The sequence below is a fragment of the Colletotrichum higginsianum genome, chromosome 4 (genome assembly GCF_001672515.1).
Source record: "Colletotrichum higginsianum IMI 349063 chromosome 4, whole genome shotgun sequence".
NCBI classification, from domain to species: domain Eukaryota; kingdom Fungi; phylum Ascomycota; class Sordariomycetes; order Glomerellales; family Glomerellaceae; genus Colletotrichum; species Colletotrichum higginsianum.
In genome coordinates, this window is record NC_030957.1 from 1,073,044 (window position 1) to 1,101,009 (window position 27,966).

Consider the following 27,966-nt stretch of genomic DNA (forward strand, 5'->3'; position numbering starts at 1 on the left):
TGGGTGAGCCGACCTCCCAAATCCGACAACCCCCTCCCCCTCCTCGCTTACCCGTCCTTGCCGACCGCCACCTTACCCTCCCCCTCAAAATAAAAAAAAGAAGGGGGCCAAGAGAGCCGGCCTGGGAGGGGGGTTAGAAGTTGGCGGACGTGTTGTCGATGCTACGGTGCAGCGGCCACAAGTAGACTGGGCATGCGAACCTAACCTGCCCCAGCTACCACCTACCGCAGTTCCACTAGGCCACGCATAACCGACCCGGCCCGATCAGCAGCCGCATCCTCACTTGGACGTGGAAGGGGATAAAGATACAAGGCAGGGGGGGGGGGGGCGTACACGGGGTGGGAGGTCGTGAGAAAGGTCTTGCTTCGATGGGCCTTTCATCATCGACTTGATCAAGAAAAACAAGGTGGGTGGGGGAGGGAGGAACCACTCCATTGTTGCAGTAATGCGTATCGATATGAGCTGCAGCATATCCCTCCTCCCTCTGCTCCCTTATGGAGACGATCCGACACGTTGCTATGGACTGAGAGTGTTCTATGTGATACACCGACTCGAGGAAGATCGATACCGAACGAAGGAAGGCAGCCCGAAGAGAGAAGGGTAGGCGGATGAAAGAGATCTTCATGAGATCTTCCGTCGCCTACCTGCTCCTCTGAGTGGTTTCTTGATTTCTATTCAATTTGCTCTCCTCCTCCTCCTTATCCTCCTCCTCTCTTGGCTCGGGATAGGAAGGGGGGGAATCAAGCCCCAACGGGGAGAATGAGAATGAGGGACACATGCACACACAGAGATAGATGCGGGTAAGGCGCGTGGCAGTCCAGGCCAGGGTGGCAGGGCAGGGCGGCCTTCTGGCACCAGTCCGCCCGCATGTCACGTCGTCTGAGCCGAATGCCGTAAAGCGCGATTATGATTCGACCGGTTTTGCGTTGTCAAATTGTGATGTAAGTCAAAATCTGAGCGCTTGTGGGTGTATGTGTGTGTGTGTGTGTGTGTGGTTCTCGCAACGCTCATCTCGCCTAAGTGAAGATGCAGGACAGACACATGCCTTAGGGGCGGCGAAAACGGGGGGATGGGGGGAGGGGATGGGGAGGGGCTTTAGTTGAATTTGAGCTATTCCGCGATGGGCGCGGGCGTCTTTATTTCTTCTTCTTTTTCTTCTCCTTCTCCTCTACTTTGTTGTTCCTTTCCGGATGTTACCCTTGAAGTCAGGTCATTGACCCGTCATGGACGAGCACGAAGCCATTGTGGGCGGTTAGAGTTAGCCAACAACTCACTTACCTCCACGAGCTGTCGGCCGCAGAGGAGGCCTCGTGATGCGCGGGTCCAGGGTCCGTAAATACTAAATACAGTACGGATATGGCTCTGGGCAGATACCCTTGGTTCAGACTACGCAAGAAGCCTCATCGGGGCTTGGTCTGGCGGGCTTTACTCCGTACGGGACATGGGTACAACCACAAGAGATCTGTTGACGGAACTCATGAACCCCCCCCCCCCCCCCCCCCCCCCCCCCTTTTTTTTTTCCAATTTTTTTTTCTTCAATATTCCCATCCTGTGCACAGAGGCATTGGAACGCAATGAGGCTGAGAAGCTCACAAGTCGCAACCAAAAGGGGCTCAAACGGTACGCGGTCACGGCACGGGATGTGGAATGTTGGACCCCTATATTAGATCGAGGCTAGAGATGATTTCCCAATCTCCCGGGCGTTAAGGGGCGAGGAACTCACAGACCGTACCTAGACGACATCTAACGGACGGTAGATTCCGGCGCCGTCGTTTATGCCCCCCCCCCCCCCCCCCCCCCCCAACCCCCAAAAGGGTCCCGTCCCTCCCTTTCTCATTACGTCGCATAGGAGACATGCGCCTCGCCCACGGGCTAGATGCGCGTTCTACAGTAGCATGACGGCGCAATCAAAAAGAAGGCTGCCTTGACCGCCCCTTCAGCTCGACGTCCGTGATTCTTCCTAGAGAAGCGTAGGGCCGATAGGGGAGAGGGGGAGGAAAGAGGAGAGGAATGAAATGAGGGAGAGCACGACAATGCGAGATGCTGCCCACTCTGGCGGCCGGCGGGCTGGGTAAGCAAACGGAGCCCACTGTGGGGTCGGGATTCCGTGGACGTCGGTGCGGTACCGACCTTTCTCCGCTGCCACGCCTTGGTCGAGGTTATTCCCAAAAGTATGGAAATGTATCAGAACGTCCGCGGCCCCCCCCTCCACTTGCCCGTAGCCGTCGTTCCTATACTCCTACCCCCTCCCCTCGATCCAAAATAATCTATATTGATTCAGGCACGACACGACGCTTCGATTCGTCACCGATGGACGGGACGGATTAAGCTATGCTGGGTTCGGGTAGGGAGAGACCATGTACGGGGAACGGATATCAGTCTTTGGTATGCGCAGGGACTGGGGGTGGCGGCACGTCACGTCAGGTAGAGAGGAACGAACGACAAAACCGACCCCTCAGACCCCCTTTCATCAACGTGACACCGCTTTCACTCGGAGGACGGCCAGGAATGGATAAGGTGTATCACATTCCTCCGAGATCGTCTTGTATTGATGGGAATCCAAAAGATTGACGGGCTTTCCAAAACCCCCTTCCTCCACTTGACGATCTCGACGAACTGTTTGAATCTGTTTGAAACAAGGGCCGAGGGGGGTTGTCCTCTATCATACTCTTACGAAGTCTTCCGGATTGTGAGGTCTTTTCCCCGACACGCACGCACGCCGTCGATCTCTTTGTCAATATGTTTCCCCAGCCCGCGATGTTTCTGACGTGTCTGGAATTTGGACGGAATTAGATGATGGTCCTTAGTTCATGCCCGCGCGCGCCCCTCCCCCCCCAAAAAGTCGGGCCAGCAAACCGTTCGGTCGCAGTAGACCGGCGGGTTCGGTTTCGTGTACCTGCCTTAGCGGTGGCGGAGTTTCCTGCACGGAGACTCATCGTCGTCGTCACCGTCGTCGTCTCAGTCGTTCGCGGCGGCGGCTCGGCGGCTCGGTGATTCCTCCTCCTCTCTCTGTTCCTCTTGTGGAAGCACGGTCTTCAAGCAGGCCTCAGGGGAAGTTCGTTAGCCCGCGGTGCGCCTGCACGCTACCTCACTGGCTCATACTTTCATCTTCGCCTTGTCTTGTCCTCATAGGTCTGTCGTCGTTTTAGCCACACACAAATAAACGAGAACCTTTGAAGATCTGCTGCCAGCGGGAGGCGGCGTGTTTTGGGGAGTCTTTTGGAACCGGATCGTCAGGGGGTCGTCGATTCTGTCCTAAAAGGGAAATCCGGATCTCGCGTGGCGGACGGGAGTGGGGCACCGCCGCATCGTGGCTTCCAGGAGAGGAGAGACACCAAGAACCCCTTTCGTCTCCAGCTGACTCAGCGGCGCATCCTCTTATGTAATCAGTTGTTTTATCCGTCAATCATCTGCTTATTGCCACGTGAGTCTCTGCCGAGTGCAAAGCTGCAAAGGCTCTCTCCACTCAGCACCCAGACGGCATCTTCGCGCCGCTGAAGCGATCAAAGTGGTGACAGGGGTGTCCGTTTTCTTTGCCTGAACGACATCGGTACCATTACAGCATCGTACCAAAGTGCGCTTTTGCGACGATTGCTGCCTTCGGGATTCGCACTTTTTTTTGTTGGTCTTAGTTCCAAACTGTTGAGTCATCGGCAACGAATACAGACGCCTCAGTCCATCATTTTGCCAACAAGTCCTTTGCCCTAGCGTTGGAAGAGGCGCGAGTCTCGGTCGAATCAAGGACGGAGTACACCCCTTGGAACCACACGCCGGCGCTTGGTGAACACACACGCACGCACACTCTCTTACACTTACACACACATACGATGGACGTCCTAGAACTCTACGTCTGGGGCCCGGCGTTCGGTCTCCCCTCCGTTGACGCCGAGTGTCTGGCTGCCATCGCATACCTGCACACTGCCCTCCCGAGTTCCCAATGGCGTCTGGTCGCGAGCAATGACCCCGCCGTCGACACATCGAGTAAGTCTACATCGGCCCTCATCCTCGATTCACTTACACAGCCAGCTCTTCCACCCCTTTTCTTTACAACGTCTAGCCCCTGTCTCTTTCTCTCTATGTATCCATCAAGGCGCACCGTTACATGACCCCACCCACCACGCGGCGTTGGTCCTATTATGCCGACTCATCACAAAGGACCTCACAAAGGGCTTATTGATCATCTCAAACTCACAAAGAACTATGACGAATACAATGCAACATCACTGACAATACCCCCTTAGATCGCCTCCCAGCCCTAAAAGCTGGCGGCGTCTGGGTATCCGGGTACGTCGCCATCGCATCTCATCTCGCCTCCCTCTCGCCGCACTCCCCCTCGTGGGACCTGGATCTCGACTCGCGCCTTACCCCGTCCCAGCGCGCAGACGCCCTCGCCTATGGCGCCCACATCGACGCCCACTTCGCGCCCCTTCTCGACGCCGCCCTTTACGGCACCCACGAGAACTGGACCGCCGTCACCCGTCCTGCCCTGAGCCATGTCCTCGGCTTCCCCCTGAGCTGGACTGTACCCGTCATGCTGCGGAACCAGGCCACGGCGCGGTGCGCGCACCTCGGGCTCGACTCGCTCGGCGCCGAGGACGACTCCTCCGGCGGCAGTGACGCCCAGGGCAGTGCCCTGGACCGCGCGATGAAGCACCTACCCGTGTCGTCCAGGAAGACCGTGCTGGAGGAGATGAAGGCGGGCACGGCGCGGGGCATCAGGTTGCACACCATCACAGTCGACGCCCTCATGCCGCTCGAGGCCCTCCGCGCACGGGGCGAGGACGCGCCGGGCGAGAAGAAGCGCTTCTTCGGCGGCGAGGTGCCGACCTCCCTCGACTGCCTGGTCGCCGGCTACCTCGCCCTCGTCCGCGCGGTCGACCTGCCCCAGCCCTGGCTCCGCACGATCCTCGACAGCAAGTTCTCGCACCTGGCCGCCATGGCCGACGACCTCCGCGACGAGTGTCTCACGAGCCCCGGCGCCCTCCCCTGGGCCGTGGCCCCCTCATCGGCATTCCGCACGGCGGCCCGCTTCCTGGACAACGTCGTGCAGGCGACGCCGAATTTGGGCGAGGCGTACGTTCACGAGTGGCGCCGGCGCGCCGAGGCTAGGGCGAAGGGTGTGGCGGACCGGAGAACGCTCGCTCTCGCGGGCGGCGTGCTGGCCGCCGGCACCGCCATCGCGTACGGAGTGTGGGTCTACCGCAGTCTCCCGCCCTGGGGCATGCGAACGCAGACTTGGATGGCAGAGAAGAGGGGGCTCAACAGGTTCGGTGACCTGGGCGCCATGCTCGACTTCTCGCTGGGACTCGCCGACCCTGCGCCGCGGGCGAGTCCGTCTGCCGGATGGGGTGGGGGCTTCGACAAGGAGCACAGAGTAGTTGAGTCCGAGTTGGCCGTCGACTAGAGGGTGTGGCATTCGTCTCGAGTGTTGGCGACCGAGGAGACGGTCTTGATCAAAGGTCTCGCAAGAAGGCCCTTGCCAACTCACATTCTGCACAAGGGGGGGTACGGGCAGGACGCTCCCGACTCTGCCATCACATATAGAAGGGAAAAGGCATCCATGTCACACTAGAACTTGTACAATTCTGTTTCAATTATTGTTTACATTAAGAGTCCACATAGACCCCCTTATGCTACCGTTTTAGGCTGCCGAGTGTCCGATGCAAAGGCCCGCATGTCGGGCGATTGCAAAACCTCGCATCTCTTTCTCTTTTCTTTTTCAAAGCGCCACGTATAAAACCGAAGACAAGTGCCCCCCCAAGATATCTTCAGATCTGCCGGATCTCCTTTCCAACCATCTCGGGCCGCTCGACTTCCCATTCGTCACGCAGCACCGCAAACGTCAGGTCGCTCACGAGCAAGGTTTGGCCCAGGCTCCATACGAGGGTGATGGCGTAAAAGAAGTTGGCGTTGCCGCTGCCGGCGTAGATCCACAGGTGATAGAATGCCGGTCCGAGGAACGAGGCGTACATGATTGTCGCGGCGCCGACAAAGGTGTAGCGCATGAGGGGGAAGAGGTGACGGAAGAGCGAAAGCATCGCCAGGAATAGGCTCGTGTCGGCAATGGACGGGTACGGCTTGAAGATGGCAAAGATGCCGACCATCAGTGTAACGACGACCAATGGCTGCGAACGGATGCGGATGGTCAGGGGGCCGACGTAGCTCGAGAGGTGGAGCCAGAAGACGGCGAGGAAGAAGGGGCGGAACGAGTCGAACATCTCGACGAAAAAGTACCACCACAGCCCCACGTTGGGCGTCAGGTCGTTGAGCGTGAGCTGGGCGCCGTAAGTGCTGGAGAGGAACTCCCAGGAGCCGCCCGTGAGGAGGAAGGACATGAGAAATAAGGCGGCGAGGACGGCAGCCAGTACGGCGACGTTCGTGAGGGCGAAACGCGCGGTCGATGCGATGCGGCGGGAAGGGTCCTGGCGGTCGTAGGCGAGGAGGACGAGCGGCGGCAGCAGGAGGAGGGGATACATCGACAAGTACGTTGCGAAGGAGAGGGCGACCATTGCGCCAAGGGGCGCGCCAGAGATTGCTTTCGCGACGGCGTGGAGGATGGCGCATGTCGAGAATACAGAGGTGGAGCGGCCGATGCACGTTGCTATTGTAAAGGGATTGAAGAGGAAGCTACGGAAGGCGTCAGTCAGAAAGAGCCTCGGCGCGACGGTTGGAATGGGGGTCATGCTTACAGCGATGCGACGACGAGGCCACTCCACCTCTTGCCGCGGCGCGGGGAGGTGAAGAGGCGCGAGGACCCGGCCTCGCCTGAGTCGGCAATTCTGGAGAGCGCATCCGCGGTCAGAATGTCGACGAGAATGTAGAGGAAATAGGCGAAGACCGGCAGCGACTTCAAATCCGGGAGGAGTGAGAAGAGCGGGAGGAAGAGAGGCGCTTGGTGGTAGACGCCGCCGTCGTATGGAGAGACATTGTGGTTATAGAGGAAGAGGCCTTCTTGTACTGTGGATTAACCAGGCCGTTAGCAAACAAATTCACTTTGCAATCGGAGAGCGTGAGACTTACATCGCTTGAAGCTTGTCACGGGGGTCGAGATCTCGACGCGGCCGGTCAGCAGGTCAGGCAGGCCGGGGAACGCAACGAAGAGCAGAAGACGCAGCGCCGCGGCAGCAGCGTAGACGCCCGTCTTGTTGCCTCCCTTTGTGATTGTGCCGCCGGTCATTGTTCAGTCCATGGCCCGGAGGACAGGAGGAAGTGGCAAGACAGAGGACAGGCCGAGGAATCTCTGTCGCAGGATGTCGATGTCGATGTCGATGTGCGGGACGGATCGCGGGTCGTTGGACGTTCGGGCGGGAGACGGGACGAATAAGGTAAAGACGGGGGGGTAAGAGCTGAGTTGGGTGGACCATGAATGACACCTGGCTGAACGGTGACGGTGGACCGGGGACGCGGCGCAGGTCCGCTAGGATCGGGAAGCTTTTACCAGCGAATGGCAGCCTTGCTTCCAGTGCAGTCGCCCTTCTTTTAGTGGGTTGAACCCCTGGAGCTGGGGCCATTTCACTGATTAGATAGCGACGACCAATCAACCGTGATAGTGATTGAGACTAGTCCTCTTCTGGCAGATTTCTGGGCGGTCAACCGCTGGCAGAAAATTTCAATGGAAAAAAAGTTCAGCGAGAAAGTCGAGAAGGGTGCCCCGCCACAGCCAGAAGTTCTTGAAGTTCTTGAGAGCTTGTGAACCCGCCCAACAACAACACGCACCCTCGTCAACTTTCGACGCAACAACACAACCACACCAATTCGCAAAAATGGGCAGGATTAAGAAGAAGGGCCAGGCCGGAGCGGCCAAGAACTATGTCACCAGAAACCAGGCCATCCGCAAGCTGCAGATCAGCCTGCCCGACTTCCGCAAGCTCTGCATCTGGAAGGGAATCTACCCTCGCGAGCCGCGCAGCAAGAAGAAGGTTTCCAAGTCCTCGACCGCCTCGACGACCTTTTACTACGCAAAGGACATCCAGTACCTCCTGCACGAGCCGCTTCTGCAGAAGTTCCGCGACCAGAAGGCCCTCGAGAAGAAGATCTCGCGCGCTCTCGGCCGTGGAAACGTCGGCGACGCGAAGCGCTTGGAGAAGAACGCGGCCAGGCCCGAGGAGACAGGCAAGCCGAGACACACCCTCGACCACGTCATCAGAGAGCGATACCCGACCTTTGTCGACGCTGTGAGAGACCTCGACGACTGCCTGTCCATGCTGTTCCTGTTCGCCAACCTGCCCTCGACCTCGTCCGTCCCCGCCAAGATGATTGCGCGCTGTGAGCGCCTGTGCCTCGAGTTCCAGCACTACCTGATCGTCTCGCAGAGCGTCACCAAGTCTTTCCTCTCGATCAAGGGCATCTACTACCAGGCAAACATTCACGGCGAGGACGTTTTGTGGCTGGTGCCTTACAAGTTCAACCAGAGGGTCGTTGGTGACGTCGACTTCCGCATCATGGGCACTTTCGTCGAGTTCTACATGACGCTGTTGGGCTTCATCAACTTCCGCCTGTACACGGCCCTCGGCCTCAAGTACCCGCCCAAGTTCGACCAGAACAAGGACAACCAGTCCGCCGAGCTCGCTGCCTTCACTCTCGAGGGCCAGAACCTGGCCGCGCTCGAGGACAAGAAGCAGACCAGCAACGGTGAGACCCAGCACAAGGTCGACCCCAAGACGCAGGCCGCGGTCGATAAGGTTATCAAGAAGCTCAAGGACTCGAACGCCGACGACGAGACCGCGACGGAGGAGCAGACCGAATCCACAGAAGAACCCACCAACGACATCGACAAGTTCGAGCCTGCCGCGCCCGGCGGCGACGTCCTCCTCCAGCCCGAGCACTCCAGCTCGGACAGGGCCAAGCTGTTCAGCAACTGCACATTCTTCCTCTCCCGTGAGACGCCCAGACAACCGCTCGAGTTCCTCCTGCGGTCGTTCGGCTGCAAGCGCATCGGTTGGGACGCCGTCCTCGGCGAGGGTGCCTTCACTACTGATGAGCGCGATCCTTCCATCACCCACCAGATCGTCGACCGTCCCCAGCTGTACGCGGCGAACAACGAGGGAGGCGATGGCGAGGACAACCAGACGTCCCAGAAGCTGGCACCCAACCAGCGCATTCCCGGCCGGACATACGTCCAGCCCCAGTGGGTCTGGGACAGCGTCAATGACGAGGAGCTGAAGCAGCCGGACCAGTACGCCCCCGGCGCGCAGCTCCCTCCCCATCTCAGCCCCTTCGTCAGGCAGGTCCAGGGCGCATACGACCCGACTGTGCCTCTCGAGGAGCAGGAGACGGAGGGCGAGGCACTTGCCGAGAGCGACGGCGAGATGGACGTCGACGAGGCGGACGCCGGCGGCATGGACGTTGCCGGTTCTGAGGACGACGACGAGGAGGAGGACGGCGAGGGATCCGATCTTGACGGCGTCTCTGCCGACGAGGAAGAGGCCAACGAGTCGGAAGACGACGAGGAGGCACAGCGCCAGCTCGAGCTTGAGGCCGAGCTCACGGGCGGCGCAGTCAAGCCGAAGGAGACCAAGCCCAAGACCAAGAAGGAGGCGGCGCGCAAGGCGCACGCCAAGAAGATGGCCGAGGAGGCCGAGGACATTGAGCGGGCCAAGGGCATGCTCAGCAAGAAGAAGAGAAAGCTGTTTGAGCAGATGCAGTACACTAATAACAAGAAGAGCGCCGAGGACGAGAAGCTCCGTGCCAAGAGGAGGAGGCTGGAGAAGCAGCTCAACAAGAAGGCCAAGGCGTGAAGAGAATGAGACCATAAAAAGCTACTTGTTTTTTGGTTTTCTAGACTGTAGTTAGGGCGTTTGTTATACCATAATTGTGGTGTTGGGAAAAGAAATACATGCTTGAGACACTTTGAGACGTAAAACCGAGGCATACACATACACACGCAGAGAGAGAGCACGTTGAAATTGGCTGTGCTGGTGTTCGAGTCGAGTGAGTGAGTGAGAGAGTCTTGTGACCTGAAAACTGCTTCCTTGAGTTTCGGTGTTCTGTGATGTGGGTGGTGGGTCCAACTTTTCTTCCCTCCTTCACCTTACCCAGTGTCCAGCCTATTCTGGACCACAGTCGATACTCATTTCGCTCTCATTTTCCTGTCGGCATGAGCGCATCGCATCATAGGCTTTGACTTTTTTGACGTTACGACGATCCCGGGAAATAATTCCTGCGCCATGACGGCAAATGAGGAATCATGGGACCTCGACACCGATGAGATCCGCTCAGTCGACTCGGAAGAGCTTTATGAGACCAGGCCCAACCGTTGGAGAGGCCAAAAGTCGACATGGCAGACCTATACGCAGGAGGAGCGGCTACTGCACCGGTCCATGGAACAGCTTCGGAACCGAGACTTGTCGGTGCATCTCTACAACGCGTTTGCGCTGAAGCACCGTCCCGTGCGACCGTCGGCAACGGCAGAGCCCGCCGACGCAGAGGTGAGCAGCAGCGGCAGCACCGCCATTCAGCAAGACACAACACGGCTATCCCGAGTGACTGACACTGCAATCCAGGACGTCGAGAAACCGCTGCAAGAAGTCGTCGACAGCGGCGAGTGGCGTCCGCCGAATCTTTGGACGGCGTGGCCCATGAACCACAGGAATGTGCCAGGCGACGATTTCCTGAAGGAGACCCACGACGAGGACGACGTCTTCACCTTCCGCTCCAAGAAGGAGCTACTGCCAAGCACGCCTCTGGAAGAGGAGCTCACGGCCACGATCCTGCGCCAGGCGAAGGAGCGTTTCCGCCGCCGCCAACGGAAATACTACGAGAAGAATGCCACCAGAGCCCGCGACGAGTCCGCCTACGAAACAACGGGGGCGTCTTCGGCGGCGGCTCACTCGGCCATTTCATCCGACGACAACGATGATGATATTCCATCGAACGAAGAAGATGCCAAAGAACAGCCCGACGAAAGGGCCGGAAAGGCCGAAAAGCCCAAGCGCTCCAAGACCTACGAGGCGGCAGTGTCCGCCAACGACGACCTCTCGGCAAACCTCCTCCGCCCATCTGTTCGTCACATTCTCTCCACGCTCGACAACACACTCACCGCGCTCCACAATTCCCGCGTTGCCGGCCTCAGCTACATGACCGACTCCTCCGCCTCGGCCACCGACGGCGAGGCGTCCGAAGCCTCGGACGCAGGCAGTGTCTCGTCCGCCGTGTCGCGCGCCTCGTCGGCCACGAGACGCAAGAGGAAAGGCGCCCCGCGCAGCAGGGCCCCGCGGACGCCCGAGCCGGAGCGGAAGACCACAGAGAGGCGGGGCCGGCCAAGGAAGGCGCAGCTCCCGCTGCCGGGGGAGACGGAGAAGGAGATGAAGATCCGGATCGCGAGGGAGCAGAAGAAGCGCATCCCGTTCTCGTCAGACGAGGAGGATAACGCCGATCAAGTCGAGGAGGAGGGGAAGATGAAGAAGGGTGCCAAGGAGGCGGCGGAGATGTCGGAGACGTCGAGGTCGCCGCGCAAAAAGCAGGATCTGCCGCCCGAGGCCCGCCTCGAAATCAGGACCAAGACCCGAGAGGCGATCCTTGGGGGCTGGGGGCTAAGAGACTGGAGCGACGTCATCGGCGCGGCTTCCCTGGCGGGTTTCAAGCCCGAAGTCGTCGCCCGGGCGGCGCAGCGGTGCGCAGACCTGTTCGGCGAGGGGATGGAGATGCACACGCTCCTCGAGGGCCCGGCATCTAAGGGACCGAAACCTCAGAGGAAGCGGTACCTCCCCGGCGACCGCCACAACCGCCGCGCCTCCTCGTCCGTCTCCGGCTCCGATTCCGAGGTCAATCGGCCGGTGGTACGACGACGTGTCCTTTCAAGACAGGGCAGCCTCGCGCGGGACAGCGTGCCGCCGAGTGACTCCGACGTTACCGGCGCCGCTCGCGGACGGAGCTCTCGCGCGCCGAGTCGGGCCCGCAGCGCGTCCCGCAGCTCTTCCGTCGGGCTCTTCTTCTGTCCCGTGGCCGGGTGCCCGCGTTCGGCGGAAGGGTTCGCGAGGAGGGCGAACCTGTTGCGGCACGTGGCGAGTATCCATCCCGGGCAGGCCGTGGAGGCGGGCGACGTGGAGAGCGAAGACGAGATGGACGGCGCGGTGCACGTCGACGGGTTCCTGAAGTCCATCCGGGCCAGGAAGGGCTGGAGGGCCGAGGATACGGGGACGAGGAAGCGCAAAAGACATTATCGCGGGCGGAGGGTGGAGGAGAGCGGTGCGAGTGAAGGGAGCGGTGTCGGGGAGGAGTCAGTGTGGGATTCCACATGATGGAAGCTTCTTGGCACGTGTTTATCTGGGATCGTCATAAGGCGGACGAGGCTGCTGAATGGGCTTGTTGAACTCGGCCCTTACTAGCAATCATTATACCCCATTTCCAATATGTAGTGTTCTAGTAGCCACGGGTTTCTCGCTGCGTGGATCTATACGAGTCTACGCGAGAGCAGGCTACTCTAGGTACTTCACGACGAACTCCTCGCCCTTTGACTGGTTGTCAGCTTCAGCGTCCGGTGCTCTTCAGACGACCCTCTCCTCCTGAAAGAAGCAACGATGGCAGTGGTCCGAAGATGCAGCACCACTCTGTCCGAGTGCTTGAACTTTCCTGTGATAGGAACCGCGCGTTGCAGAGCCAAGCCGGATCCCGCGCGTATCTCGTCAATTGCGACGCCTCTGTCTGTCATTTCCGTCTCGTGCACCACGTGACCCCAGCCGTTGCCAAAGACGAGCAGGAATCCCTCCTGTTCCCCGGCAGCTCTCGCACACCAGCCAAGGGCCACGACTTCGATCAGTCCTTTGTACCCCACCCCGAGCGAGTGGTCAAAATTCCCGTGCAGCCACTCCACCTCCAGGTCCGGAGACATGGCGGAAGCGTCCAAGGTCCACTCTGGTTTGGGGACATCGAGACGGCCGTGTCCGGCGGAGAATGACCAGTGTCCAAAGATGGACGCCGGGCGGACGATGAAGAAGTCGGGTGTGCCCTTGTAGAAAACCTCGCTGGGCCGAGCCAGAGCGTAGGCTCTTTCGTACCGCCGATAGCACAGCTTGTCATGTCGCGAAGGTTCCAGCAGGATCAGGATGTGGTATTCTCTCGTCATGCATCTGGTATCGAACCACTGCGACTCGAACCATCGTGGCTGGGAGTCACCGACAGAACACCGAGGCAAGGACACACGCAGGCCTCGCGGGCTCAGAGACGGAGACTCATGGTCAGATTCCGCTTCAAACGGTGGTTGGGTCGAACCGCTATGGATCAACCCGTAGGACCAGACATCCGGATCTTGGACGAGGAAACTACTGGGACTCTCGGCGAGCGGCGGGGAATATTCCCAGTCGCCCGGCATGCTGATGTCGCTTATGGACAAGAGAGAGCCGGATTCCCTCGACCCGATCCTGTGTATGATGTAGGTTGCAAGGCCCCCGAGCATCAGGGTGTAATCCTCCCGCTCCTTCATCACCGCTTCCTGGAGGCGGACAAATGCGTGTTTGCCCTCGCCGTAGAGGAGAGGCATGGTGACGCCCATGATTCCGAGAAGAGAGTAAGCGATGTCTTCGACGCGTGTCGTCTCGCGCCTCGCCGCCCAGGACAGGCGTTCCGCAGCGTTGCATTCCGAGATGGGCTTTTCGCCGGCCAGCACATCGGGGTTGATCCTCGTGATACGGGCGACGTGCGTCACTAGAGAGGACTTGGTGCCGATTTCGGTCCAGTCCGCAGCGTAAAACTCGACCGTCCCCGAGGCCAAGAGCTCTTGGAGGGTCCAGCCTCGCGTGAACCACCTGCTCGAACCGAACAAGCCATCTCGGTCGAACCCTTCTTCCTCGTCCCATAGGTCAACGATCTGGCTGGCAGTCGGGACATCAGTCAAATAGGCATAGCATATGGCGGATGCTTCATAGTAACGGAACATGGAGTTGACGGCTTCAGAGAGCTCCGCACTGCTCTTCTTGTCGATGCTGCCAATCGAGTGAGAACGTGGACACGATGAACGAAACGAGAGCTGAACAGGCTATACCAGCAAGTGTCGATCCAGGCATAGGAGAAGCCATCTCCCGTCGCCTTAGCACAAGTCGCCCTGATCTTTTCAAAGCCATGCTTCCGCATGATAGAACTCCGAGCTTCAGAAGAGGCTTCCTTCTGGCAGTTCACCATCATCATCTCCTCGAAGCTGACTTCATCACTACCCCACGTGTGAGATAGGATCACGTAGGGCCTCCGGGGTAACTCGTGGAATTCCTCGAGCTCCAAAGTTTCGGTATTGATGACTCTCATATCGACCGAGAGCGGCGTTAACGCGAAATTGGTCAGGGCGAAAAGAGACCCGGGGCTTCGGATCAGGCTACGCTTTCTGAGCGGCCCAATTGGGGAATGTAGGCGTTGTCTGCCTCATTAGTCACAGCTTACAGCCAACCCTGCTTTCATACACTGTTGAACGAGCCCTGTAGTCGAGCATTATGCCTTACGCACAGCTGGGCTGAGATTGACGCAAGGAAGGGCGAACGTTGATCGGTAGACTCGGGTGTCGAACTGTAATCCAAGACAAGAAGCGCGTGGTTGGATCTCTAAGACGGGTAGTGAGTGATAAGTACTTTGTACTCTGTGCCAACCAAAAATTATTACCTAACCAGCCAGCCGATGTAGTACCCCGCACAGTGAATCTGTTCGCTGTGCGGACACTGTCCGCTGTCTCCACATTAAAATTTCCATGTCCATTGCATCTTTCATTTTTAGCAAATGCTTCAGACCCTCGATCGGCTCAACTCGACAAGGGACTCGCTCAAACCATGGACATCCTCAAAGTTTTGTCGCGCGGCATCAAGCAGCCTCCCAAGGGCGCCAAGGGCGCTAGCAAGCCGCCAGCGAATCTGCCGTCCGCCGGCAACCGGACGAACCCCCAGCTCTTCCACGACGAGGTGCCCTCAGCGCGCGGCCACAAGAGGAAGCGCGGTAGAGACGAGGTCGAGGAGAAGGAGGAGGAACGGCTGCCCGAGGTCGACTTCTTCGCCCCCAAGCCCGACCCCTCCGAAGAAGCAGCCAAGGTCAAGGAGGCCGCCGCTAAAGAGAAGAAGAACGCACCACCTCCCTCCCCCGCCGTCAAGCCGAAGCTGCTTCCCGAAGACGAGTGCCGACAGATCCTCCGCTCCCACCGGCTGAAGCTTACCTTGCTTTCCGAGCGCCACAAGAACCCGTCCAAAGTGACCAAGAGTAAGAAGAAGAAGAAGGTCGCCGTCGAGGTTGAGAAGGAGACAAACCAGCTGCACCCCCAGCCCTTGACCACCTTCCGCGAGCTTCGGACGAACTACGGCATCGCGCCGCTGCTGGCGGAGAACCTCGCCCATCAGGGGTTCAAGGTGCCGACCGAGGTCCAGCTCGGCGCCTTGCCGCTGCTTTTGCAACCAGAGCTTGCCCTGAAGGAGGTTCCCCGTAACGAAGAGCTTGGCGATGTCTCCAAGGGCATCGATTTCCTCGCCGTCGCGCCGACAGGCAGTGGAAAGACGATCAGTTTCTTGATCCCCGCCATTAACTCGATCATGCAGAAGAGGGCCACTGTAGAGGACCAGGACGAACACGACCTATCCGCCATCATCATTGCCCCGACGAGGGAACTCGTCTTCCAGATCGTGAACGAGGCGCGCAAGTTGGCCCAGAACTCGGGCATCAAGGTGGCCGGAATGAAGAAGGGCATGCGCCTAGCTGTCGAGGAGGAGGAGAAGCCCGAGAGCGAGGACGAAGAGGAGGAGGATGAGGATGATGGTGAGAAGTCTGACGACGACGAGGACAGCGAGACAGAGCCCGCCAGGACAAAGTCTGTCGTCAAAGCCGACATCCTTGTCACAACGCCGGCGCTTTTCTTCAACTTCCTCACGTCAGGGTCGCCGACGACGAACCGCAAGCTCCCCAATGTGACGTCTTTGATCCTCGACGAGGCAGACGTGCTACTTGACCCCCTGTTCCGTGAGCAGACCATGGCCATCTGGTCCGCGTGCCCCAACCCCGCGCTGAGAACAACCTTCTGGTCGGCGACCTTTGGCTCCAACATCGAGACCCTCGTCACCGAGGCGCAGTCGGCAAAGCCCGAGCCCAAGCCGCTGATCCGTCTCGTGGTCGGCCTCAAGGACACGGCCGTCCCCAACGTCACCCACAAGCTGGTCTACACCGCGACCGAGAAGGGCAAGCTCCTGGGTCTGCGCCAGCTTCTTCACCCCACGGCCGGAGACGATTCAGGCCCGCCGCTGCGGCCTCCGTTCCTGGTATTCACCCAGACCATTGAGCGCGCGACGGCCCTCGAGGAGGAGCTCAAGTACGACATCCCGCTCGCGGCCGGCGGCGCCACCAGAATTGCTGCGCTGCACAGCGGCTTGGCGGACAGGGCACGCGCGGACATCATGCGCCGCTTCCGCGCCGGTGAAGTGTGGATCCTCATCACGACGGACGTGCTCGCGCGCGGCGTCGACTTCGCGGGCGTCAACGGCGTCGTCAACTACGATGTGCCCGGTTCCAGCGCCGCGTACGTCCACCGCGCTGGCCGCACGGGCCGGGCTGGGCGCGAGGGCGGCGTTGCCGTCACCTTTTACACGACGGACGACATCCCCTTCGTTAAGAGCGTCGCCAACGTCATCGCCGCCAGCGAGAAGCAGGCCGGCAAGACGGGCGACGAGGCCAACGTGCAGAAGTGGCTGCTCGACGCCCTGCCCAACGTCAGCAAGGCCGACAAGAAGAGGCTGAAGGAGAAGGGTGTCGAGGCCCGACGCAGCCACGGGGCCGCCATGATCTCGTCCCAGAGCAAGTGGGACCGGCGCAAGGAGACGAATAGGCAGGGTGCCACCGCAGCGAATAAGCAGAGGATGAAGCACGCCCGAAGGGTAGACGAGGGTGATGGGGGGGAATGGGGCGGCATCGACGACTAAGCTGGATGATTTCCATTGATTGAACTTGACCGAGGTCAGAGGGGCAGGGCAGCACACATAGATACCGAGCACACCGCCGTAGTCCGCGTGTCTCTCGAGAGCGAAGGCGTAGAATCTTACGATGTACACTACCTGCCATCCCATCTGCCATACCCTTTACCGTATTGCAGAATTAACACGTCAACGTCCTCTTGTAACTGCAGTAGTAAGGAAACAAACCCATCAGCTCACTCTGTCGGTGACGCGCCGAGCGCCCGCCGCACCGTCTGCAGCCGCCTCTCGGCCGATTTCCTCATCAGCACGTCGGACCTCTCGAGCTCACCCTCCCACTTGGCCACCAGACGCCCGACCTCGTCCCGATAGACGCCCCGCTGCATCGGCAGCTCCGCGTCCGCGCCGCCGCCGACGAGGAGGCCCGTGAACCCCATCCAGTCCCACAGCGAATCGATCCCCATCGCGAGGTGCAGCGCCGTCAGCCCCTCCGCGTTCGGCGTGTCGACGCCCGCTCTGCCCGCCTTATGCCTCAGGATCTCCGCCACACGCGCCTTGACGGCCTTGGTGGCGACGGCCGCAGCGGCGGCTGCGGCGGTGGTTGGGTGGCGCGCCTGCGAGACGAGGTGATGCAGCACCGCGTTGCCGCCGTTGTCCAGGACGTCAACGCGCGCGCCGCAGTCCAGGAGCACGGAACCGAGGTCCGTGGCGCTGTCCCGCCAAAGCATCGTGCGGCCCAGGTGGTCGCGGGCGTCGACGTCGACGCCGTGGGCCACGAGGGTCCGCAGCAGCGTGTGCCTGAGCTCGCGGTCGGCCCGGCTGCTGCAGAACCTGCTCATGAAGAAGACGGTGACGCCGTAGTCTTCCGAGAGGGACCGACCGCTGTCGCCGATGAGGAAGTCGATGACCCGCCTGAGGCTCTGGTCGCTCTGCGGGCACAGCAGGGCCTTGGTGTCAAATCCCCAGTCTGCGAGGCGGTGTGCCTCGATACCGTTTCTCGCCATCCAGTCGACGACGGCCTCGAGGCACGTAGAGGGCTTCCGAGCCCCGAGATGTCGGTCATTGTCTGGAACCCTGACGTTGTCAACGGATACTCGCAGGAGCTCTTTGAGCCCTATTTCGGCACCCGTCTCCTGCACAGCATAGTCCTCTGGAGAGACCAGACCGAGAAGAAGCTCTAGTCGCTGCGTGTGACCGGTTTCGGTGTTGCTCAGGATCAGGCTCTTGGTCACGCTGCGCCGGGTCTGGGTCTCGGCCTTCTTCAAGATCGAGATGACAGAGTTGTACCAGAAGATTCCTTGTTCCCCCAGTTGCATGTGGGCTATCTTCTTGGCCACGTCTTCAGCGGTTCCGGAATGGGGGCCGGACTTTGGATAATGCGGTATGGCCTCCAGCTGCTCGCATGTTTCTTCAAACGAGAGGAGCCGAGATGATTTGCCGTCCGGTGGGTGCCCTTTGGAGGGGTGTTCCATAACCCCCGACAGCGTGATCTTCTCTGTCCATTCTTTGCCGCACTGGAAGTATGTGGAGGAGTTGGATGTACAGTCCGAGCAGAACAGGTGTCTGCATGGCATGAGTCTGAGAACGCAAGGCGGTTAGTAACGTTGCACGCGAACAATGATGGCTTGTGGCGAGACGGCACTCACGCCAAGTTACACATGTTAGTCTCGCACTGAGGACACAACACCATTAAACGCTTGCCTCTGACTTTATCAGACACCTCCCTGTCCAGGGAGCTAATGTTTAGTAGCTCCGTCATCGCTGATTCGGACACCATATCAGAGTGCCCTTGTGGCACCGACAGAGGCACCTCCAACGTGAGCTGCCTTTTCTCGTAGTCTCTCAGCGACACCGGAGTCCAGGCCGGGATGCCGGTTACGCTCCGGAACGCCACCGCGTTGAGGATCTGCACGTTGACAAGGCGGCTGTTCCGCCAGTCCCAGTGCTGGTGGGAAGCGCCCATGTAGATCCGCCGCATGAGCCTGGCCCCGGCCCCCAAGGCCATCTCCCAGGCGGAAGCGGCCGATTGCCTGTGTAATCGTGTGTCGTCGTCTCTGGGACGGAGGAGGCCGGGGGATATTTGGGTGCATACAATCCGCAGCTCGCCATCCGCCCTGCCGTACGAAGCTGCGAGGGTCTCGAGCGGACAATGCCGGGCCGGCCAGCCGAGTCTAGAAACCGACGCCGAGAGCTCTACGTGTAATGACCATTCGGGATATGCGTTGTATCTGTGGCTGCTCCTACACTTGTCGCAGTGTCCGCAGTCCAGATAACGGCGGTGAAGGCGATGCGTGACGAGAGAGCCCAGATCGTGATGGGGAGAGCAGCGGAAGGACTCTTCGATCGGGGCACGTTCTCCCATAATAATCTTCAGATGAACAAGCACGGGAGGAACGACGCGGAGACGGATACCATCAGTCGATTCCCGGGCTCGCTGACCAGACTTCAGCATCATGTCCTGAACGGTTGACATCCGGTGGTTTTTGCCATCCGTGGGCATCAACAGCGGCTGTCGCGACCAATTGGTCTTGTCCGCAAAGCCGAGACCGGAGTCATCCAGGATCTTGATATCAGGGTCGAAGTCCGTCATGGCGAGCACGTCGCCGACCCCGAGCCCGAGATTCGTGGCGGTGGAAGTGATACGTAACGCGTTGCCGAAATCCCAAAGATCGTCAAGACGGCGGAACTCGACGCGGTCTCTCAACCGGGAGGCGATCCGGAGTTGGACCCCGCCGATGAACTCGAGCCCCGTGATTTGGTGCTCGGCTGAGTATCCCCAGCCAAGGGGCATGGCGACGAACTGTCTAACGGTCCCGTCGGCGGACCGGTAACCGTCCAACCTGAGCTGTCGCGGGCTCACGATGTAGTCGGTTCTTTCATCGTCGTCGTCGTCGTTTGTTTCCGAGGCCGTCTTGCCCGACAAGCAGTTGATGGAACCCGCGTACATCTTGGTTGCAAAGTGATCTTTGTCGCTTTGAAGGCGTCCGACGACGTGCTCAGAGTCATTGCTGTGACTGAAAACGATCGCCAGGGCCTCTCTCTGGAACATGGGGAAGAAGAAGCCGCCTTTGGATTTCATAGCAGAGGGCAGCCTGGAGGCGTGCTCCTCCGCGTTGAAGAGTGGAAACGGACCCAAAAGCGCGGAAGTCCCGTGAGACTCTCCATCCTCCGGAAGCCGCAGCGTTCTCTGGAACGTGATGCTGGTGTTGATGCGAGGATCAAAGGTGTCCTGCACAGCAAGGGCAGAGGCTCGCTTCTCGATAGAGGGGCTCGCCGAACCGTGGAGATTGACGGTATTTCGGAGACACCCGTTATAAAAATCGATTAGTCTCTCATTGCGATTGATCCTTAAGCCTGTCTCGACGTCGTAAGAGCTGTGGCCGTCGGTGATGGCCACGAGAGACGTATTCCAGGGCAAGAATGGGGCAAAGCTGGTGCCGTCAACCACGTCCATAAATCCGCAAGTGTATTCGTACTCTGTAAGGCTGTCAGTTCTGACAGTTTACACGGCGCCGGGTGATTTACCTTGGCTATTCAGGAGGGAGATGATCTCGTACAACGGGGCATCCCGAGGCGCAATAATTTCCTTTGTCGTCTCCTCCGAGAATTCATGTTTCTTGAGTCCCTCGATGACCAACTTCACAGTTGAACACCTGGTCTGTGACGCTGAAGACAGGTGGGGTGAAAGGGCGTTCAAAGGATTCTCGCTCGTCAACTGCTTAAGAACGCCTTGATCTGCCTCCGGAGCACTCCACGTCTCCAGCCAATCTTCGAAGGATGAAAACGTCTGCGCTACCGACGGTTCATTCAGGAGTTCATCGTCGAAATAGTAGTCATGGAACTGGTGGCCTGTTGGCACATGTGCCGGCTGCGTCCATTGCTTGGATAGCCTGAGCTCCTGAACGGTGTTGAAGATCATGACCAGCATATCAAACTGACTTGCACCCGAGCAAGTCCTGGGGATCAACTGCCTCAGCCGGTGCAACTATTGTAGCAAAGTGGGGTATGAGACCTACTGCATTGCAAGAAGCAGAGTCGCCTTCTGGCTCTCCAAGACAACTTGTAGTCTCTCGATCTCCTTCAACGTCTCTGGGCGTGTCATCTTCTGCTGGAGCCTTCTGAGAGAATCCCATGATCTCTGTACGGAGGTCCCCGAAGGCGCTTGTGGGTGCAGCTTGCGGAAATTTTTGCCGAGCTCACGCAGAGTCTGCGCGCAAGAGCTGATGGGCTGCTGCAGGCTTTTCTCCCCGGGGCGCGTGAAGTCGGAAGTCCACATGCCCTTCGTGATGTTCCCAAGAGCCGCTTCGAGTGTCTGCACGTTTTCTTGTACCGACCCAGACACCTGGTTCGTGTACCGGTCGCCGACTGTCTTCACCAGCTTGGCGGTTGACGCGGCCAGCGTGATAAGACCGGCAACGCTGGCCGCGATGGACAAAGGATCTGCCATTATATTTTCTGGTCAGCCAGTCCAGTTACCATGCTCAATGTTAAGAGACGGAGGCTCTTCCAGTAGCCCAGGCTTCTTTGGGGAAGAACTGTCGAGACCAGGCTGACGACGAGCACCTCACCTGGTGACTTGCTTCCCCCATGTATCCCGGTCTATGTCGCCGTATGGCATTGGGCAGATAACAAGGCATGCAGCAGCGACTGTATGGTCGCACCAATAGGAATGGCTCAGGGAATCCCAGCTGTTCAGCTGAAAATGCACAATCCCACCTCATCTCCATCTGTGAATCACGCCAATGGGGATCTTAGTTCTTCTACTTGAGCTTGTGTGTAAATTTGGCAGGCTAACGTTTCTAGCTCGCAGCAATACTGACTCAAAACACCCACCAGTATATGCTACATCGAACATTTATCAGACTCATATGTTGACGTTAAGCTCATCCCCAATGGTGTCGTGTGCGCCGGCGGCGGATGTTTCCAAGGCTCCATCAAATTCCAAACGCGGCCATCACGCAGTCAGGACCTTGAGTCCGCCTCCCATCTCTTGCAACACTTCAGCTTGATGACACTTACGTGAGGAACTCCCGGTAGACACTTCTTCAAGAGCATTCCAAAGCCTGCCGCACAACTTGGACGCGCCGGCCAATCCTCTCATGCGTCCATGGCTCCGTCGTTTCCGTTTCGGCCTCCCAATCGGCGAGCTTCCGTAACAGGTAGTCCCAATGCCTCCCGCGAGGTATTGGAAATGTGATGTCGGCGCCGTTTCGAGCAAGTAGGTCGACGAAGTCTTCGTTACCCGAAAACGAGATCTCATCCCCCAATGCCAGGTGGCATGGACTTAGTCCGTCTTTGTTGAGGCTGTTTACCATCGCCTTGCCTGCCTGGTGCCGGCGGATTTCTTCAACACTGACCCAAGCTGCAAGTCTAGGGTGATATAACACCGAAAAGTTGATGTGACCATGGACTAAACTACGCAAGACAGTGTTGCCGTTTGCAGCTCGGATATCTAGACGAGCTCCGGCGTCCACCAGGTCATGACATACGTTGGTATTGTAAAACATGACATTGATATCGCAGACATGTGCCAGGAGGGCTTGCAGGAAAGCTCGCTCACTTGTTGCTTGGTCCTTTCTACTGGGAGATAGAAGCCGCTGAGAAAGGTCGAGGAAGTCAATAGCTCCACACGCAAGCGTTTGCACAACCCCAACAATGTTGGAGACTGTTACATCGTAGGTGACGGTGAGCAGCTGCCCATCGCGCGTGAGATATTCCAAAAGTCGGCTGAGACTTTGATGACTATGAGGACGGATCATGGTGTGGACGTTGAGCCCCCAAGCCTGTAGATCTCGAGCATGAATTGATCGCACCTCCATCCAATTGATCACAGAATCTAGACATGTCGGCCCTTTTTCTCCCTCGTGTTCTTTGGGGCGGTTACTTCGTAGTGAAAGTTCGGCACAAGCTCGAACCAGTTTGTCGAGTTCTCTTCTGCCTTCCCCCTCGAAATCCGACCTCTGGAGCGTTTCCAGACAGCATTCGACCCACCAGACACTGGAGTAGTTCCGGATGTTGCTCAAGAGGAGATTTTATGATCGTAGACCTTTCTGCATTGCCCTCGGACTCGATAAAAGTATGTAACAACACTCTGTGCCAGAATGGTCCGTTTTCGTCGTCCATCAAAGACTTTGAGGTCTGGGCCAATGCTGCCAAAACGTCCTGACCAGCTTCAATTGGCCTGTGTTGCGGCATGTTTTTCATCCGTTCGTTTACCAGCCCTAAAATGCTCTAATCACACCAGAGAATTCAAGAACCTCGGACGACATGTCGTTGCATTGAGGGCAGACCACCGTTCTTTCTGACGCACACTCGTCATAGAGTATGTGCCGACAAGGTAGTGGGCTACATTGGGGGACGCTGTTAGTATTTGCACATGAAATGGATGGTGACGGGTGCTTACACATTGCTATGATGAATTTCTCACATCGAGCGCTCGAGATGGCTCGCCTCTTGACCTTCAGACTGTGGGTTGGTCGGTCGTCAATGGCTCCCACGCGTCGTCACCGCGACAACCCCGAACTGAAGTTTGGATTCGGCGCTTTACATCGAGTGAAAAATGCATCATGAGCCCATTGTCCTCATAGCTTTTCGAGGTAATGAACGTTCAGGCGGGAATCCCAGTGATTGACCGGAAAACAACAGTGCTGAGGATCTGTATGTTAAGCACACGCTTACGACTCCAGTCCCATATCTGTTCACAGGCCTTCTCGCAGGTTCGCTGGCTAGGGAATGTGCCAGCGGCTAGTGAACTTCCCGACGGAGGTGTTGTAAGACTTTCAAAACCTACTTCCTTGCCCATTGTGCCTGCCGTGCGTTCAAGCCATCCAACTGTGACATGTTTCAAAGGCACTTCTAGCTCAAGAATGGGACTTGTCGAAGGGTACGTTGTGAAGCTGGGAAAATTAGCACCAAGTAGATCTTGCCAAGCCAGGTACCGAACCTAGGAAGATTGACATGCCATAGGTTTTGCCGTCTTTTGGGAAGCCGGAGAATCCTCTGCAGTGAAAAGTACAATGATTTTCCCCAGACATCCCATATAGTAACACTTGAACCGTAGATCTCGAACTGTGGATGTCTAGGCTCATCGGGTTTGGTCATCTTATAGAGGAAGTCGGTGTAGTAGTCAATCAGGCGGAGATCGCGGTTGATTTTGAAGCCCCCACTCGATGCTGTAGGTGCTCTCCCCATCCGTAACTTCGACTAACGGCGCTTTGAGAGACGAAATCGGCGAGAAAGCGACATCTCCAGCAGGGTCACTGAAGCCGAATACATTGCGATTTGATAGCATGCTTTGCTCTTAGGATGAGGTGAATTGCGGTGGTGGTAGATGATTGAACGCTTATGTTCCCATTTGTTGAGCCTGAGAATGACATCGTACAGTGGTGTGCCTGGAGTTTCGACGAGTACCTCCGTCATGACATCGCTCGAACCGGGCCTTTCGAGACCCTCGATGATCAGTTTGATTTTTTTGGGTTGTCACCGCTTGGACAAATGCCGTCCGTCACCACTGGTTGCCGGGCATTACCCCCAGCCTGATCATCAACAAGAACGTCAGTTCTTACCGCGATTGAATCCAGCCCTTGATGGTTGTGACTCTTTTTCACGCTATTGATCAACTTGGCTATGTGTGCGGCTAACGTGACGAGACCGGCGATGCTGGCCGCTGCGGAGAGAGAATCCGCCATGGCTGCAAACCGGTTGTTAAACCACAAGAAAAATAGATGGCTTGCGATAAACTGCGCATTTTTAATCCGTGTAATTCCAACTGACTAAATCGAGCACAGTAACTGAAGAGAGTCGACAAGACGCAGGCTGTCCGCCTATGGTCCGCCAGACATATCTTAAGGGCCCCTCCAGCCAAGGTCAAGTTTTTTATATGAAAAAAAGAAGAAGAAAAAAAGAGGAAACGGGGCGTAGGCCTCTGCCTCTTTTGCGATTGCCAAGACGGAGGTGTTCGAGCGATGCTTCGTCGATGTAGGCAAGAAGACATGCATGGCTCAGCGTTTGCGTTTCCGCTTCCGCCATTAGCCATGAGCTGCGTGGAAGGAACACACCTCGGATTGTTGATGGCTTGTTTTCATTTTTATCATCATTGGGTAGGTATCTTAAGACATTGGGTAAAGTTATGGAAAGGAGAAAGAAGGTCTGGGCTGGGATTCATGTCCACGACGTTGAGACCGGGGACACTTCGCAGTGAGAAATATAATGTGCCAGCAAAGGTTTTAATTCATCCAAATAGGAAGGGTGGCCGAGTTGGTTATGGCGCCAGGTTAAGGTCAGCTTAACATCTGTTTCCTGGTGGGGCAACCCGCGCGAGTTCGAGTCTCGTCCCTTTCATTTTTGACATTTTTCAACATAGACTGCTTACTGGCTGGCACTGGCTTTCTTCCGATCATTCCGCACCTTTTTTTCTTCCTTTTTTTTTTGTACACGGTTGCATTGATTGATAATGAATGATAAACTTCAGATGTCACTGTTTTCGTTTTTGCCCGGGAGGAGGGGGAGCATCAGAAGAGATTATCTTGCATGAGGATAACTCTGCAGTGTTGCAGTACCCTGCCGATCACCTATTCTCTGTCTCTCCCTCAAATGAGACAAGGTATCAGACCTGGATAACACACCCTTGGGCTCCTTTCCCAGTTTCATTCGCAGACCGCGATCCAGCGGTCAAAAAAAGAGAGGTTGAACACCGAGCAGAGGGCCGATTGCCTCAACTTTGGACGCATGTTGCATTGTGCGCCAGCCAGACCGACCGGCGCATCAGGGAGATATATATGTACAGGGGTTAATGGTGCTGGCTAATTCTGTGTCGCGTCCCCCTAATCCTACACCTACAATCCAAGCCTCGGATCTAGACGCAGTTGGAGCAACTCTCCGTCATGTCTACGTCGCAGCCTGCAACCGCTTCCGCTTTACCACTCGCTGACCTCGCCCGCCTTGGGCGGCTGGATCCTGACAACCTTATCGCAGTTGAGCAGGCAGAGGGGGTCGAGGGCCTTCTTGATCTAAGGGGAACGTTAGCACCCGAGGTTGACTGCCTGATAGCTTTCCCCAGCGACTCACCTGTCTCATGGTGTCGACTGTCGTCTCGCCCAGCTCGTGGGGGAGGTAGTCTCTCTTGACGAGACCAACGCCGTGCTCGCCCTGTGAAAGTCAGCATGAAGAAGTACTCCTTTAACTCAAAAAGGCGACTTACCGTGACAGTTCCCTCCATCTCGACGGCCCTCTTGACCATGTTGTGCACGAGGTGCTCGGCCCGCTTGCGCTCCTGATCGTTGTAGAGCAGGATCGTGTGGAAGTTGCCGTCGCCGACGTGTCCGACAATGGTGCCGAACAGCCCGCTCTTGGCCATGGCCTCCTTCGTCTCCTCGATGATGTCCGGCAGCCGGCTCGTCGGCACTGCCACGTCGCCCGTCCACACGTGGTCGCCCTCGCGCTTGACGGCCATGGTGCTCCACAGCGCCTCCTTCCGCGCGCTCCAGAGCTCCTGCTGCTCCTCCTCGCTCTTGGCGAAGTCGAACGTCTTGCTGCCGGCCCGGGATGCCAGCTGCTTCACCAGCGCCACCTGCTCCTTGACGCCCGTCTCCGTGCCGGCGAACTTGAAGAAGAGTGTCGGTGCCTCAGCCCACGCCTTGCTCGTCATGCCGGCCTTGTTGATGCACTGCATCTGCAGGTCGTCGAGGATCTCGACGGCGGCGACGGGGATACCGGCGGCGACGACCTTGGCGACGCAGTCGGCCGCGTCGCGAATCGTCGGGAACGCCGACACGGCGACCGACGTGGAGGCGGGCTTCGTCGTGACCTTTAGCGTCGCCTCGGTCACGAGACCCAGGGTGCCCTCGGAGCCGATGAAGAGCTTGGTGAGGTCGTAGCCGGCGGAGCTCTTGCGCGGGCGCTGGCGCGTCTTGATGACGGTGCCATCGGCCAGCACGACGGTCAGACTAAGAACCCACTCGCGCATGGTGCCGTAGCGGTAGGCGTTGGTGCCGCTGCAACCCGTGCCGATCATGCCGCCGATCATGGCGCCCGGGCCCGGGTCGGGCGGGAAGAAAAGTCCCGTCTGCGCGAGCTGGTCGTTGAGCGACTCCCAGCCGACGGCCGGCTGCACGACGACGTCGAGGTCCTCCTGGTGCAGCTTCAGGACCTTGTTCATGCGGCCAAAGTCGATGGAGATGCCGCCGCGGGTCGGGGTGAAGTGGCCCTCGAGGCTGGTGCCGCCGCTGTAGCCGACGACGGGGATGCGCCGCTGGTGGCAGATCTTCATGATCTGTGAGACCTCCTCCGTCGAGTTGGGGAACACGACACAGAAGGGCCGCTCTTCGGGCTTGGCCGAGTGTGACGACCACTCCGAGTCGGAATGGTGCTCAAGGTCCGTGGCCGTCGTGCTGACGTGATCCTTGCCGACGATGCTGACGAAGTCGGCCCAGGCGGCCTCGAGGTTCTCTTTGTTCAGCTTGTGTACCGGCGCGATCGTCTTGGCCAGCGGCAGGGTCGATTCTTCGCTGGGGCTCGGGGGGACGAGAGTGCCGAGGTAGTACGAGACGCCCATTGTGGTAAGTAGCACTGCCAGCACGCACACACAAATGCGTTAGCTGCTGCTTCTACTACTGATACTGCTGTCTTGACGTCTCCAATCAAGCAGTAGCGAGGCGTCGGGCTCCAACTCACCAAAGGTAAAGGCAAGGTTCCTGCTGTTGCCGGATTTTTCACGCTCAGCAGCAAACCTCTCCCTCTCCGCCTTCTCGCGCGCCAGACGCTGGGTGATGCTGCCGACGACCTGGCCCTGGAACGACCGACCTTGCCTTTCCTCGTTTGACGCGGGCCTCTCGGGCCGGCGCTCGCTCGACATGTGCCGTGCGCCTCCGGCGAGGGCGACGCATCGGCGGCGTGGGGCCGGGCTCGCGGCCCTCAGACCCTGCAGAGCCGCCTGGGGAGCTCGAGCTCTAATGTGCGCCATTGCGCGTGTTCGACTCGGCGGCGAAGGGATCGGGATGCGGTTTGGGTGGGAGCGGTGTTCGAAGCTATCGAATTGATAGATAGGCAGGCGCGGGTGCAAAGCAGCTTCAAGCTGTGCTAGGGTCGGGAGCTCTGAGCGAGGAGA

At 58.3% G+C, this 27,966-nt stretch overlaps 10 protein-coding genes across 10 annotated transcripts; 4 read left to right on the top strand and 6 right to left on the bottom strand.

The window, feature by feature from the left end:
* Positions 1-3,827: 3,827 nt before the first annotated feature.
* Positions 3,828-5,404, top strand: CH63R_05649 (Mitochondrial import receptor subunit; the record flags this gene model as incomplete). The annotated part of the gene is made up of 2 exons (XM_018300624.1): positions 3,828-3,981; positions 4,242-5,404. 2 exons carry the CDS (start codon positions 3,828-3,830, stop codon positions 5,402-5,404), a joined length of 1,317 nt encoding a protein of 438 aa, XP_018158474.1.
* A 364-nt stretch (positions 5,405-5,768) lies between these two features.
* CH63R_05650 (GPI transamidase subunit PIG-U) lies at positions 5,769-7,177 on the bottom strand (the record flags this gene model as incomplete). The annotated part of the gene is made up of 3 exons (XM_018300625.1): positions 5,769-6,627; positions 6,690-6,957; positions 7,021-7,177. 3 exons carry the CDS (start codon positions 7,175-7,177, stop codon positions 5,769-5,771), a joined length of 1,284 nt encoding a protein of 427 aa, XP_018158475.1.
* A 586-nt stretch (positions 7,178-7,763) lies between these two features.
* Positions 7,764-9,737, top strand: CH63R_05651 (Pescadillo-like protein; the record flags this gene model as incomplete). The annotated part of the gene is made up of 1 exon (XM_018300626.1): positions 7,764-9,737. One exon carries the CDS (start codon positions 7,764-7,766, stop codon positions 9,735-9,737), a length of 1,974 nt encoding a protein of 657 aa, XP_018158476.1.
* A 429-nt stretch (positions 9,738-10,166) lies between these two features.
* On the top strand, positions 10,167-12,239 carry CH63R_05652 (RNA polymerase I specific transcription initiation factor; the record flags this gene model as incomplete). The annotated part of the gene is made up of 1 exon (XM_018300627.1): positions 10,167-12,239. The coding sequence occupies one exon, from the start codon at positions 10,167-10,169 to the stop codon at positions 12,237-12,239; it is 2,073 nt and encodes a 690-aa protein (XP_018158477.1).
* Positions 12,240-12,430: 191 nt separating this feature from the next.
* On the bottom strand, positions 12,431-14,235 carry CH63R_05653 (HET domain-containing protein; the record flags this gene model as incomplete). Its single annotated transcript, XM_018300628.1, has 2 exons — positions 12,431-13,919; positions 13,979-14,235. 2 exons carry the CDS (start codon positions 14,233-14,235, stop codon positions 12,431-12,433), a joined length of 1,746 nt encoding a protein of 581 aa, XP_018158478.1.
* Positions 14,236-14,747: 512 nt separating this feature from the next.
* On the top strand, positions 14,748-16,871 carry CH63R_05654 (DEAD/DEAH box helicase; the record flags this gene model as incomplete). The annotated part of the gene is made up of 1 exon (XM_018300629.1): positions 14,748-16,871. One exon carries the CDS (start codon positions 14,748-14,750, stop codon positions 16,869-16,871), a length of 2,124 nt encoding a protein of 707 aa, XP_018158479.1.
* A 227-nt stretch (positions 16,872-17,098) lies between these two features.
* On the bottom strand, positions 17,099-21,309 carry CH63R_05655 (Integral membrane protein; the record flags this gene model as incomplete). The annotated part of the gene is made up of 4 exons (XM_018300630.1): positions 17,099-18,425; positions 18,509-20,339; positions 20,388-20,818; positions 20,879-21,309. The coding sequence occupies 4 exons, from the start codon at positions 21,307-21,309 to the stop codon at positions 17,099-17,101; spliced, it is 4,020 nt and encodes a 1,339-aa protein (XP_018158480.1).
* A 598-nt stretch (positions 21,310-21,907) lies between these two features.
* On the bottom strand, positions 21,908-23,057 carry CH63R_05656 (Integral membrane protein; the record flags this gene model as incomplete). The annotated part of the gene is made up of 2 exons (XM_018300631.1): positions 21,908-22,645; positions 22,854-23,057. 2 exons carry the CDS (start codon positions 23,055-23,057, stop codon positions 21,908-21,910), a joined length of 942 nt encoding a protein of 313 aa, XP_018158481.1.
* A 412-nt stretch (positions 23,058-23,469) lies between these two features.
* CH63R_05657 (uncharacterized protein) lies at positions 23,470-24,053 on the bottom strand (the record flags this gene model as incomplete). The annotated part of the gene is made up of 2 exons (XM_018300632.1): positions 23,470-23,758; positions 23,806-24,053. 2 exons carry the CDS (start codon positions 24,051-24,053, stop codon positions 23,470-23,472), a joined length of 537 nt encoding a protein of 178 aa, XP_018158482.1.
* Positions 24,054-25,777: 1,724 nt separating this feature from the next.
* Positions 25,778-27,822, bottom strand: CH63R_05658 (Glycolate oxidase; the record flags this gene model as incomplete). The annotated part of the gene is made up of 4 exons (XM_018300633.1): positions 25,778-25,870; positions 25,929-26,009; positions 26,062-27,428; positions 27,534-27,822. The coding sequence occupies 4 exons, from the start codon at positions 27,820-27,822 to the stop codon at positions 25,778-25,780; spliced, it is 1,830 nt and encodes a 609-aa protein (XP_018158483.1).
* Between the last annotated feature and the right edge of the window lie 144 nt (positions 27,823-27,966).